The sequence below is a fragment of the Geotrypetes seraphini genome, chromosome 1, assembly GCF_902459505.1.
Source record: "Geotrypetes seraphini chromosome 1, aGeoSer1.1, whole genome shotgun sequence".
NCBI lineage: Eukaryota > Metazoa > Chordata > Amphibia > Gymnophiona > Dermophiidae > Geotrypetes > Geotrypetes seraphini.
Window position 1 is genome coordinate 185,475,521 of NC_047084.1, and position 14,140 is coordinate 185,489,660.

Below are 14,140 nucleotides of genomic sequence, written 5' to 3' on the forward strand. Positions count from 1 at the left end.
ATACTCCTCAGTCGCTTTACCTCCTCCCTGAGGTTCAGCAGTTCCTGCACGATGTCCTCGTCTGTGTGTCTCTGTCCCAGCTCCTCTGTCTGCGTAGAAACTGTAGTGAACGTTGGGAGTGGAATGGTCACGGTCTGCACAGAGACCTCTGCCCTCTGATCCGTGTCACCCTCTTTCTTCTGAGTATAGACCTTGGCCATCCCCTGGATCCCTCCGGACGCTGGGGTGTTGATCTTGATAGTAGCCTTGCTGCCACGTGTCCTCCCTGCCATTTCCGGCAGATTTATTTCTGTAAAAGAGAAGGGTTGAGATATCAGAGAGTTTGTAAGGAGAACGGTGGAGAATGAGATATTAGAGAGTATGAGAGATTAGAGAGTCTGAGGGGTTCTAGGGAAGATTGACTATCTGAATGAGAGTATGTAAGAAAAGTGTATGATTGTACGAAGAAAATAAAGGTGTGTCTGATAGAGTATGAGAATGTAGAGTGTATATTAGGTCTGTATAAGGCCCTTCGCAAAGGCGCTCTCGCTAAGACGAGCGCCTTTGCTGCTCGCCTTCGCTGCGCGCCGAACGGCTGCGCGCCGTTGGCTCGCCTCCTTGCTGAGAAGTCTCCTGCTTCCTCAGCCTTTCTCAGCCCTCTCGCTGCAGTGGTGAAACCGTCGGCTCGCCTCCTTTTAAGGAGGGGCCCGGCGCCTACTGCTGATGCGGTGGGGGTGGGCGGAGTTACTCTCGCCGCTACCCCGAAGTTGTTTGCCGCTCGCCTCGCCTTACACGCGCTGCCCCTGCTTGCTGAGAAGTCTCCTGCTTCCTCAGCCTTTCTCAGCCCTCTCGCTGCTCTCGCTGTTCAGTAATCTTCGATGAGGGATGCTATCAAATGCTTTACTGAAGTCCAAATATACCACGTCCAGTGACTCTCCGGCGTCCAGTTGTCTAGTAACCCAGTCAAAAAAGCTAATCAGATTAGATTGGCAGGATCTACCCCGGGTGAACCCGTGTTGGTGTGGATCACGCAGTTTTTCTTCGTCTAGGATTGTGTCAAGATTCTGTTTGATCAGTGTTTCCATGAGTTTACACACTATAGACGTGAGACTCACTGGTCTGTAGTTTGCTGTCTCTGTCCTGCAGCCCTTTTTGTGGAGTGGGATTACGTTGGCGGTTTTCCAGTCCAAGGGGACCCTTCCTGTGCCTAGGGAAAGATTAAAAAGAACAGATAATGGTTCTGCCAGGACTTCCCTTAACTTCTTGAGCATTCTGGGGTGTAGGTTATCCGGTCCCATGGCTTTGTTTACTTTGAGTCTTGATAGTTCGTCATAGATGCTACTGGGCGAAAATTCGAAATCTTGAAACGGGTCTTTCTGGTTATCTCCCGTCTGCAGCTGTGGACCAGCTCCCGGCGCTTCACGGGTGAACACTGAACAGAAGTATTTGTTTAGTAGTTCTGCCTTCTCAGAATCTGATTCCGCGAAAGTTACTGTCAGATTGCTTCAGGCATACTATCCCATCTTTGTTTCTTTTCCTGTCACTAATATAGCTGAAGAAAAATGTATCCCCTTTCTTAATTTTCCGTGCTAGCTCTTCCTCCATTCGGAGTTTGGCTTCTCTGACTGCTGTTTTGACAGCTTTAGATCTGTCTAGATCAGTGATTCCCAACCCTGTCCTGGAGGAACACCAGGCCAATTGGGTTTTCAGGCTAGCCCTAATGAATATGCATGAGAGAGTTTTGCATATGATGGAAGTGATAGGCATGCAAATTTGCTTCATGCATATTCATTAGGGCTAGCCTGAAAACCCAATTGGCCTGGTGTTCCTCCAGGACAGGGTTGGGAACCACTGGTCTAGATAGATAGTCCTCTTTCGCCCCCTCTCTGCCTAAATGTTTGTAGGTGATAAATGCGTCTTTTTTCTGTTTAACTAGGTCTGAAATTTCTTTACTGAACCATTGGGTTCTTTTGTTTCTCCTGCGTTTACTTACTGTCTTTATGTATCGGTCTGTTGCTTCGTGTAGGATGGACTTCAGAGACGACCACATATCCTCCACATTGTCAGATATTGCTTGTTTATGTAGCTCCTGATGGACAAAATCTCCCATGCGGTTGAAGTCTGTGCCTCTAAAGTTGAGAACCCTTGTTATCCCAGGACAAGCAGGCATGATATTCTCACATGTGGGTGACGTCATCTACGGAGCCCCGATGCGGAAGCATTTTCAAGCAAACTTGATTGAAGATTTAAGTTTGCTCTGCTGCTCCACGCATGCGTGCCTTCCTGCTCCACTAGTGGGCGCATCTCCCTCGTGGTCTCCAGTTCAAAATTTTCCGCTGAGCCTAGAAGTCGTGTTTTTTCAGGCTCTGCCCCAACTGCCTTCTAGCACCGCAATTTTTTTCTTGTTTTTCTTGATTTAGTCGCTGTGCGCGAGTTTTTTCCTGCTTCGTTTTTCACCGACCCGGAGGCTTCCTGGTCCCCGTGGCCGCGTGGCTATTCGAGCCGCGGCCAGTTTCGATTCTATGTCCCGGCCTTTGACCGGCTTTAAAAAGTGCTCCGGTGCGAGCGGCTTCTTTCCATCACAGACCCGCATCGCCGGTGCATCCTCTGCCTAGGGGCCGCTCATCCAACCGACTCCTGCCCCCAGTGCGCTACTTTCCAGAACCGGGCCCTCCGTCGAAGGAAAGCCCGCATGGCGGACCTTTTCGCCCCGGACCAACCCTCTACCTCGGCCTCGAGGTCGCCCCGGCCTTGGCCCCGACCTTGACCTCGGCTCCGGCCCCGAATACCTCGGCATCGCCTCGAGACTCGAACCCGAAGTCCTCGGGACAACAGAAGACCCCGGCTCCGGGTAAGTCCCCGGCTCCGGGTAAGTCCCCTCTTCCCTCTTCAGGTTCCGTACCAGCAAAGAAACCAGCCTCGGGGACGCCGGCGACGCATGGCGGAAGTACCATGCTTACAGCCCCGGCGAAGCCCTCCAAGCCTTCGGGCCGTGCCTCCACCACACGGGAATACTCTGATACGAGGTTGCCCCCGGTGGAGTGCACCGAGGCAGTGGACATGCCCTCGATGCTGTCCGTGCCCGTTTTCCAGGACCTACTCCGAGCGATGATCTCGACGGAGCTATCCGCTGCAATGGCCCATTTGCAACCGGCCTCAACCTCGACCCCGCATGTGCCAGACCAGCCTGAGCCTCGCGTCGAGCCACCTCGAAGAAAAGCGCGCAAGCTTCGCCGCATTCCATCCTCATCGGACTCCTCACAGAGGCACCCTCCCTCCACAGACCGCTGCGGTGCAAAACATAGTGCTAAAACGACAGACACCTCGAACCGCCGTACCTCCAAGAAGGCCCGGGGTTCCCCCACTCTACGAGGCCGTTCACCTACACCTCGTACGGGACTGCTAAGGGTGGCTGAGTTATCACTCTCCAACCCGCGCATCCTCTGAACTCCCCCTCGGACCGGGACTCCGACCCGAGGTTGCAGGTTGTCACCGAGGGAGTCCGGGTCGAGGTCACTGATTCGACATCGATCGGTACCTCGAACCCCGACATCGTCTCAGAGGGGCTCCTCGAGACGTCGGAGATCAACGACACCGGAACACTTTCACAGTACTTCCCCGGTCTCGGAGCGTGGATCAGAGCAGGAACCTCGATACTCGAGGGAAGCCTCCCCATCCTTCTCCACCCGACGGAGGTCTCGTTCACCGATCCCGCACGGTGCCTCGGGAACATCTCGCCCATCCTTCACTCGCTTTGTCCAGGACATGGGCCACGCTTTGGACTTAGACCTCCAGTCTGACTCCAGATACTCTAAGGAAAACCTAGCGGAGCTGGATATGCCATCACTGCCCAGAGAGTCCCTCCGCTTACCGCCTAACCCGGTACTCTAACAGGCCTTCTTCAGGAACCTGGAGACCCCCTACATGGTCACAGCCGTACCCTCCAAAATGGAGGCCAAGTACCACACAGTACCCTACCCGGGATTCGAACAACCACCAGTCGCTGCTAGTAGAATCCTCCTTAAAAAAGGCCCACCCATCCCGGGTCTCAGCCACGGTCCCCCCAGGCCGAGAAGGCCGAACCCTAGACAAGTTCGGCAGGAGACTATATCAGAACGCCATGATGGCCTCTAGGGTGCAAAGCTACACTTTCACCTTCACATCCTACCTCAAACACCTCATTGGACTATTGAGAGCCTTTGAGACTGACCTACCAGCCTCCCGCCAAGGAGCTTTTGGCATGCTTTTAGAGTCCCTCTCCAACCTGCGCCTCCATCTATTCCACGCAGCCTACGATGGCTTCGAACTCTCCTCCAGAGAGGCAGCCTTTGCTATCGCCATGCGCTGACTAGCTTGGCTGCGCCTGGTCGACATGGAGCCCAACTTACAGGACCGGTTGGCTAACCTACCCTGCGTAGGAAAAGAACTGTTCGATGACACAATCGAGGCGGCCACAAAACGCCTCTCCGAACACGAACGCTCGTTTGCCTCCCTCGTCCGGCAAAAACCTAAACCGCCCGCGCCCAGGCCGTTCAGGGCCCCTCCATGCCGCTACCCACAAAAATCCACCCCTCCCTTCTCGCGGCCTCCACCCAGGCGTCCGCAAGCCCACCACCGGGCCATGCCCAAGTCCCAACCGCCTGCGACTTCCAAACCATCTCCGTCCTTTTGACGGTATTCGCAGAAGGGGGCGGGCCCCCTCCGCCATAGTCCCAGGCCTCCTTCCCATCGGGGGTCGCCTCAAAGCCTTTTACCCTCGCTGGGAACAAGTCATGTCGGACGCATGGGTCCTTGGCGTGATCTCATCAGGATACTCTCTCAACTTTCGGGCCATTCCTCCAGACAACCCCCCAAGGAATTGCCCTCCCAACCGGACGCAGCTACCCCTACTCCTCTCCGAGGCTCGAGACCTGCTTCGCCTCAGGGCAGTGGAGGAGGTTCCCCCCAACCAGCGGGGGAAGGGCTTCTACTCCCGTTACTTCCTGGTACCGAAAAAAAACGGGAGACCTACGCCCAATACTAGACTTGAGACGCCTCAACAAATTTCTAGTACGGGAAAAATTTCGGATGCTTTCCCTACCGACCCTCTACCCCCTGATCGACGAGGGCGACTGGCTCTGCTCCCTCGATCTGAAGGAGGCGTACACACATGTCCCAGTACACCCCGCTCACCGCAAGTTCTTGCGTTTTCAGGTAGGGGACTGGCACCTACAATACCGAGTCCTCCCCTTCGGCCTAGCATCATCACCTCAGGTCTTCACCAAGTGCCTCGTGGTGGTCGCAGCAACCTTACGCTCCCAGGGCCTCCAGGTATTCCCCTACCTGGACGACTGGCTGATCAAAGCCCCGTCCAGGGAAGGGGTTATCTCAGCGACCCAACAGACTATTACCTACCTACAAAGTCTGGGGTTCGAAATAAACTTCCCAAAATCCCAACTACGCCCCTCGCAGTCCCTACAGTTCATCGGGGCCACGCTGGATACGGTTCGCCTCCGTTCCTTCCTCCCCCCCTCCGCGCCTAGAGGCGTTAGTAAGTCTGAGTCGAAGGATCTCCCTGCTGACCTCGGTATCAGCTCGACAGATGACTCTTCTAGGCCACATGGTCTCCATCGTCCATGTCACACCCTTTGCCCGTCTCCATCTGAGAATCCCTCAATGGACCCTGGCCTCTCAATGGCGTCAAGACCGGGACCTGATCGACCGTCCCGTGACAGTGACTCCTTCCTTGCAAAGATCGCTCCGCTGGTGGGCTGACTTCAAATCTTTCCAAAGGTTTACTCTTCCTCGCCCCTCATCACAGCAAGGTACTCACCACGGACTCGTCAGAGTACGCTTGGGGAGCCCATCTGGACGGCCTACGCATGCAGGGGATGCGGTCAGCGGAAGACCGCCGCTGTTACATCAACGTGCTAGAGCTCCGGGCCATCTATCTCGCAGCTGTAGCCTTTCAACATCTGCTCCACGACCGGGTGGTCCTCATCCGAACCGACAACCAGGTAGCAATGTACTATATAAACAAACAAGGAGGAACAGGGTCTTGGTCCCTCTGTCGGGAAGCCCTGCGCCTCTGGAAATGGGCAATCTCCAACAACACCTTCCTTCGAGCGATGTACATACAAGGAGAACAAAACTGTCTGGCAGGACAGACTCAGCCGCCTCCTCCAGCCACACGAGTGGTCACTGCACTCTCAAACCCTACGACAGGTGTTCAAACAGTGGGGGACACCTCAAATAGATCTGTTCGCATCCCCCCACAATCACAAACTGCCTCTCTTCTGCTCCCGGATGTACTCCCCGGACCGGCTCGAGGCCGACGCCTTCCTCCTCGACTGGGAGGGAAGGTTCCTGTACGCGTTCCCGCCGTTTCCTCTGATCCTGCGGACGCTTGTCCACCTGAAAACAGTACAAGCCACCCTGATCCTGATTGCTCCTCGCTGGCCACGCCAGCCTTGGTTTTCCCTTCTACTTCAACTCAGTGTCAGAGATCCACTGCCTCTGCCTCGGTTTCCCTCTCTACTATCACAGGGTCAGGGTTCGCTGTTACATCTCAATCTTCAATCTCTTCATCTGAATGCTTGGTTTCTTTCCCCCTGACTTCTCTCCCCGTGTCTCAATCAGTCAAGGAGAGATTGGAGGCCTCTAGAAAGACCTCAACGAGAACCTGCTACTCCCAAAAGTGGACCAGATTCTCAGCCTGGTGCTCCTCTCACAGCCAGGACCCGGTGTCGGTCCCCGTCCCCCTGGTCCTTGACTATTTACTTCAATTATCTCACTCCGGCCTAAAGACCAACTCCATTCGAGTACACCTCAGTGCGATTGCAGCCTTCTATCAGCCCCTGGAAGGGAAAGCCCTCTCGCTCCACCCCCCTAGTCTCTCGCTTCATGAAGGGTCTTCTGAATGTCCACCCTCCTCTCAAACCTCCTCCGGTGGTTTGGGACCTTAACGTGGTTCTGGCTCAACTAATGAAACCTCCATTTGAGCCCCTAGACAAATGCCATCCAAAATTCCTCACTTGGAAGGTGATTTTCCTGCTTGCGCTCACTTCCGCTCGGCGGGTTAGTGAGCTACAAGCTCTAGTGGCGGACCCACCCTTCACGGTATTCCATCACGACAAGGTGGTACTCCGCACTCATCCAAAGTTCTTGCCTAAAGTGGTGTCTGATTTTCATCTCAATCAGTCCATTGTCTTACCTGTGTTTTTTCCCAAGCCCCACTCTCATCCCGGAGAGGTGGCGCTCCACACTCTTGACTGTAAGAGAGCGTTGGCCTTCTACCTCCAACGCACTCAACCACACCGGAAAGTCCCACAATTGTTTTTGTCCTTCGACCCAAACCGGTTAGGTCACCCAGTCTCCAAGCGCACCTTGTCCAACTGGTTGGCCGATTGCATCTCCTTCTGCTACGCTCAGGCTGGTCTCGCACTGCATGGTCAAGTAACGGGACACAAGGTCCGAGCGATGGCAGCCTCCGTAGCGTTCCTCAGGTCCACACCTATTGAGGAAATCTGCAAGGCTGCCACGTGGTCTTCGGTTCATACTTTCACCTCCCATTACTGTCTGGACTCACTGTCCAGGAGCGATGGCCGGTTTCGGCCAATCGGTTTTGCGAAATCTATTTGCTTAAATTGCCAACTTCCCTCCATCCCTTTTCAGTTAGCTTGGAGGTCACCCACATGTGAGAATATCATGCCTGCTTGTCCTGGGATAAAGCACAGTTACTTACCGTAACAGGTGTTATCCATGGACAGCAGGCATATATTCTCACAACCCGCCCACCTCCCCGAGGTTGGCTTCTTTGCTAGTTAAGTGAACTGGAGACCACGAAGGGATGCGCCCCCTAGTGGAGCAGGAAGGCACGCATGCGTGGAGCAGCAGAGCAAACTTAAATCTTCAATCAAGTTTGCTTGAAAATGCTTCCGCATCGGGGCTCCGTAGATGACGTCACCCACATGTGAGAATATATGCCTGCTGTCCATGGATAACATCTGTTACGGTAAGTAACTGTGCTTTGCTGTGTTTGTCTTAGGGAAACCTTTCTTGAGGTTGAGCCATACCATATTATGGTCGCTGGAGGCCAGTGTGTCTCCTACTGAGACTTCCATGACGCTATCTCCGTTGGTGAGAACTAGGTCTAGTATATTAGTTGTGTTGATAAACATTTATAAACAAAGCCCTGCTAGCTGAACATCTTTCTCTAGTTCAGCAGCTAGAACTTTGATTTATAAAATGACAATTGTACAGAATATTGTTTCTTTTTATACTTTAATAAAATAAGTTCAGTATAAAACTATTCAAGGCTTGTGCGGATGGGATCAGATGGTTTGTGGGGACAGGGTAGGGACCGAGCTCATGGGGATGGTGACAGGGACTGAGCTTGCGTGGATGGGACGGTGACGGGGACAAATTTTTTCCCTGTGTCATTCTCTACTGCCAATCTTTGTCAGTTGTGAGTTATGCCAATCCTCCCCCCACTAATTGGATAAAAAAATGATATCCTAAAAACTGCTTAGGACCTGGGATGGCCACTATTGGAAATAGGATACTGAGCTTGATGGACCTTTGGTCTATCCCAGTTTGGCAATTCTTATGTTGAAACGAAAAACTGCAAACTTTCAGATTTCTAATCTTATATACTGGTCTCCTTTCTGGTAAATCAGTTTCTGAAATAGTAAGGTGAGGACCATTAATTGAATTGACATTGAATGATCCTATAGAATGCTGACCTTTACCCACAGAATGGTGCATAAGTGCTTATTTAGCATCTACTCAGGTATCCTCAATAGTGCATAAGTGGATGATGGGTGGAGAATGGGCAGGACTTAGTCAAGGCTTCCTTTACAGAATACTGTAAGTTAGCAGGTAACTTCCTCATCAGGTCTATGGCTGGCATTAGTTCTCATAGTTTGCATATATACTTAGTTTTGCTGTAAAGGAAAGTAGGCACTCTATTGTAGGAATTCTTTGATAGATTTTGCCTCCTTGGTGTAAAAATGGCTTTTTATTTGTTTGTGTTTACAAAATTGACGTTTTATTGGTGATACTAGCAACTGAATATTTTATAATTGAACATAAGAATTTCTGAATCATGTTGTGATCCCATGCTCCATAGAATATTTAAATTCCACTCTACATATTTAGTTGTATGCCTTGTAAAAATGTAAAGAATTTATGCAAGATGACAATTGACTTCAACATTCTTCCAGCACTTAAAACCTTTTTGAATTTTTGTTAACAGGGGCAATCATAACATCACTTTGACTCTCTCCTGGAATGTTGTACCAAACGCTGGCATTCTTCCTCTTATCACAGGATCAGGATATGCATCTGTTCCATTCCCAGATACCTATGAAACAACAAAAAGCTATTAATTATGGTTTTGGAATTCAACATATTTTTATATTTGTATATTGTGGAGGAATTTTATTATTTTTTCATCTCTTCCCCTCCCCAAATCCTACCCCAACTCCTTTCAGAAGAAATGAAATTGCATAAGTCCTTGATTTTTGGTCTAAATTTTGGTAAACTGAAAAGTTGAAAATGTGACTTTTTTAAACTTAAGGGAAAAAAATGTGTAACATGCTTATGCCTCCCTTGTAAATAAAAATTGAAAAATGTAGTAAGTTTTGATTAGAGCTCTGTGAGACTATTTAATGAATTTTTTCAATTCTATTACCTCGATAAACCATTTTTAAAAATAGGTTTCTTAATATTGTGTTTATAAATTTCTATATACTGCTTTCTGTCATACTCATCCAAAGTGCTTACAATTTTTTATTTCAATAAGCTGGGAGTGGAGAGACTCTAGGCCATTTAATTCACTTGTGCAGGACTATATAGTGGCACTTACGGTAATTGGATAATTTCATAGAAATATGATGGCAGATAAAGGCCAAATGGCCCATCTAGTCTGTCCATCCATAGTACCCATTATCTCTTTCTCTCAAAGAGATCCAACGTGCCCTACTAGGCCCTTTTAAATTCAGACAGTTTCTGTCTCCACCCTATCTTCTGGAAAACTGTTCCATGCATTTACCACCCTCCAACCACCTATTCTGAAACCAACTAACTTGTAGGCAGAGTTGGCACTTAAGTGGTTAGTGCTGATATTCAGGACTTCTTCAGGTTATATCTGTTGACCAGCAGATGCAGATGGAGACAGAAAAAAGTAGTTTTTATGACTCACCTTTTAAATGTATCGCACTGCTTGGATCAGTTTTATTTATATATTTATTTGACTCCTGCCTCAGTAAATACATGCATACGTATAACGCAGCAGCCAGATGTATAGAATATTGTCACAAGAATTCTCCACCAATAAAATATATCACTCTTAAAGAGTGGAATATATTTTATATTAAATAGATGTTAATTTGGGGAATGCACTGTCTATTTACAGCGTAGCTCTGTATGATATTAAACAGAAACTTGGAGTATTTAAAGACAAACTAGAATTTTATTTTTTCAGAGCAAATTTATAAGATTAGGCAGGTAATACATTAAATTTAGTCACAATTTCAGGATCTTCACAAGATGAAAATATTGCTAGAGAAACAGAATTATTAATTTATACTGAATTGAAAATTACTCTCTATGCTGGTTGCAAATTTCTTCAGGAGCACTTAGCCTGTGGAGGAGATACTACAATAGGATGTGCCAAATGTCTAGTGATGATCAAAAGGGAAAAAACATAAGTGAACTTTCCTCTTATGGATTCTGGGGGACTGAAGTCTGGTGTCCTGATGGTAGGCATCCAACTGCTGTTTAACCAGCCTATCGGGATGCATTTAAAAAAATAAATAAAAAAATCCAGAGGCAGGCCACTTAACACTGTAGGCATTTTCATGAACCTAGGGAGATGTGTAGGGCCACTTAAGCTCCCCCCAAGGCTGCATGTGTTTTTCCCAGAAGTGGCCATGGGCAAGCTTAGGTGGCCCTAGACCTCTCCCTAGGGCTGCAAAAGGCACCTGAAATGTAGGCCAGCAAAATGGTGGTCTACATTTCAAATAGATGTGGCTGCTGAGCCAAGCGGGGCAAGGGAATTTCCCTGCTGTGATCAGTTTAGCAGCCACAGCAGGAATCCTGTCCCCCACCCTGTGAAATTGATCAGCAGGAGGGATGCCCACTCCCTCCTGCCAGAACCCTTGATGCCATCCCCCACCCCTGAATGTCCACAGCAGGAGGTGTGCCCAATTCCTCCTGCTACCACCCCCCTCCCAGGATGGATGTCCTGCTACCATCCCCCTTAGCAGGAGGGATGCCCACTCCCTCCTGTCGCTACCCCCCCAAAATGAGAGATCCTGTGGCAGGAGGGATTCCTACTCCCTCCTGCTGGCTCCATCATTCCTCAAAGCCCCCAAACTCTCCCCAACTCCACCCCACACTCCCTGTCTCCACCCCTGACTCCCCAAGATACCCCTGAACGCCCCATACCTTTATCTGATGGCTGGCACGAGGGATGCCCATTTCCTCCTGCTGACAGGCCCACCACTGCAAAATGGCGGGCCTTCCCCTTTTGGTGCATTCTGGGATGGATCAGGGAAAGGCTTAAGCTTGGATGCCTAAGGGCCCTCTCATAGGAGGGGCCTTAAGCACTTGGGCCAACTGGAGTCCCCTGGGATGCACTGGGCTTCTGATTGGCCATGGGAGGGGCTGTAGGGATCTGGCCAATATGAGTCTTAGGCCATGCCCAGGATGCACTGGGACAGATGCCTAAGATTCGGGTTGGTCCAGGTGCCTAAGGCCCTGTCTGACCAATGAACCAAATATGGGGCATAGTGACCAAATGTAGTCATATGCAATTTATCATTGGATCTTAATGAGGTAATTGTAATTGAAAGATGTACTAACTTACATATGAAAATAAATGAAATGATGTCATAAAGTTAATAAAATGACCTGTGGGCCATGGCTCAGTGAGAGATGCTTAGCTTGGATGGATACTGCCTGATTAAGCCAATCCCAATTACTCCTCCATCGGGGCTCTTATGTTTTAAACTGCGATTTGTGTCTGGTTGTTATTCTTTAGCTTCCCTCAAAGATGGAAGAAAGCGCTAAATAGGAAATCTGTCCATGTAGTTAGTCATAGCGAACACTATCAGGAAAAAGATAGTTTATAAGATTGTCAGGTGAGCAGGATTAAAGTAGGCAGACAGGCAGGAATGCTGAATTCATGAGGTGAGACGGGAATAGATGGTGCGACCTCACCTTGAGTATTGTGTTCAATTCTGGTTGCCATATCTTCAAAAGGATATAGCAGTTATTTAACCTGCAACAGGTATTATTCGAGGATAGCAGGCAGATATTCTCATATGTGGGTGATGTCATCCATGGAGCCTGGTACAGACAGTGGTAGTATTCTGTCACTTTAAAAACATTTTCAAAGTCTTGAGACTGTCTGTACTGTGCATTAGCCAGTGCCTTCCCACCCAATGTCATCTTGCGGGACCATCAGTTTAATAATAATTAAAAAAAAAAAAAAAAGCTAAGAAACCAACTAGGGGAGGTTGGAGGGTTGTGAGAATATCTCCCTGCTGTCCTCAGATTATTATAGGATATCCTAGGACAAACAAACAGCATATTCTCACATGTGGGACTCCCTAGCTACGAGGATCAGGGTTGGAGGAAAGTTGGCATTTAAGTGGAGAATACATTTTGTAGAACTCCTTGATCGAACTGACTAACCTGTCTGGAAAGATTCTCCACACCGTAATGGGATGTGAAGGTATAAACTGAGGACCAAGTGTCTGCTTTACATACGGTATTTCCTCAATAGGAGTGAAACGAAAGTGAGCTATGGGAGTGGCCATTGCTTTAACATTTTGTTCTTCCTAGATGTGTGTGAAGAACCACTTTGTCTTGGTAGAATATTGTATAAGTTGGGTCTGACACAAGTGCTTGAAGCTCACTGACTCAGCATGCAGATGTGATGCAGAGTAGAAATACTAGTTTCCAAGTGAGAAACTTTAGAGATGATGTTGAAAGAAGTTCAAATGGAGGCTTCATCAGAGTGGAAAGTATAACATTAAGATCCCAAGGAACTAGAGGAGGTCTGATTGGTGGTTTGATATGAAAAAAGCTTTTCATGAATCTGGAAACTAATAAAAAGCAGTAATGGCGCAGAGATTAATTCTGACTGAAGTAGTTTTGAGGTCAGGGTTACAGAGGTTCAAAAAGATAGTCCAGGACCAATGAAATAGGATAAATAAATGGATTCAGCAAGTTGAAATTGCACCAAAATGTGAAGCAAGTCCATTTAAAGTAATAACATCGTTATTTAGAAGGTTTTCTGTAAGCTTCAATAATGGCTGACACTGGTGCAGAAAATATGGAGGTATCTATTGGTTGACAGCGATACCTTGCTGAGAGAGCTAACAAATGTAGATTGGGATGAAGCAGATATCATTCTGTGTCAGTAATGTTGGAAAGATTGGAGGTGTGAAGGGTTCCCATACACCAGCGGTCTCAAACTCACGGCCCCCTGGGTACTGTTTTGTGGCCCATGGTCTGAATGCGATGATGGTATGTTTAGTTTCTAGCTAGCTCCCTTCCTGCACTCGTTTTTCCTTCAAAGCCATGGGCGGCGGTGGCTCCTCACGCGATCCACGCCTGCATCGGCAGCATCTCTGACGTAGACGCAGATTGCGCAGGGAGGTGCCACCACCCGCGGCTTTGAAGGAAAAACGAATGCAGCAAGGGAGGTGGCCAGAAACTAAACAGAAAGAGAAATGCTGCTGCTGCTGCACTAGGGGGGAGGGAAGAGAAATGCTGCTGCACAGGGAAGGGGGGAAGAGAAATGTTGCTGTTGCTGCACCCAATTGGGGAAAAAGGGAAAGAGGGAGAAGGAAGAGGAGAGGAATGAGATGCTAAGTCCATGGGAGGGAGGGAAAGGAAAGGAGATACCAGACCATGAAGGGGGAGGGAGAGATGCCAGGACATGGGGGGGGGGGGGAGACAGATGCCAGACCAGGGGAAAGGAAGGAAGGAGAGAGAGAGAGGGAGGAAAGACATGGAAAAGTAGATTTTAAGAAGAAAGCAGAAAAATGGAATGTTGAGTTAATGCCAAAGATGGATGAAGGCAGAAAGTGAAGACGGAGAGAAAAACAGTCAAAGGACAAGAAGGCCCCGGAAGGTTAAAAGCACAGAAAAATAAAGTCACCAGACA

The 14,140-nt window shown here is 49.0% G+C and overlaps 1 protein-coding gene across 1 annotated transcript in view; it reads left to right on the forward strand.

Moving 5' to 3' along the window:
- SPCS3 (signal peptidase complex subunit 3) overlaps positions 1-9,677 on the forward strand; it is a 55,381-nt gene extending 45,704 nt beyond the window's left edge. The window contains exon 5 of the mRNA XM_033942884.1: positions 9,215-9,677. Within this exon, the coding sequence (XP_033798775.1) occupies positions 9,215-9,347 (133 nt within the window). The 3' untranslated portion in view covers positions 9,348-9,677. The remainder of the gene's footprint in view (positions 1-9,214) is intronic.
- Positions 9,678-14,140: the final 4,463 nt, after the last annotated feature.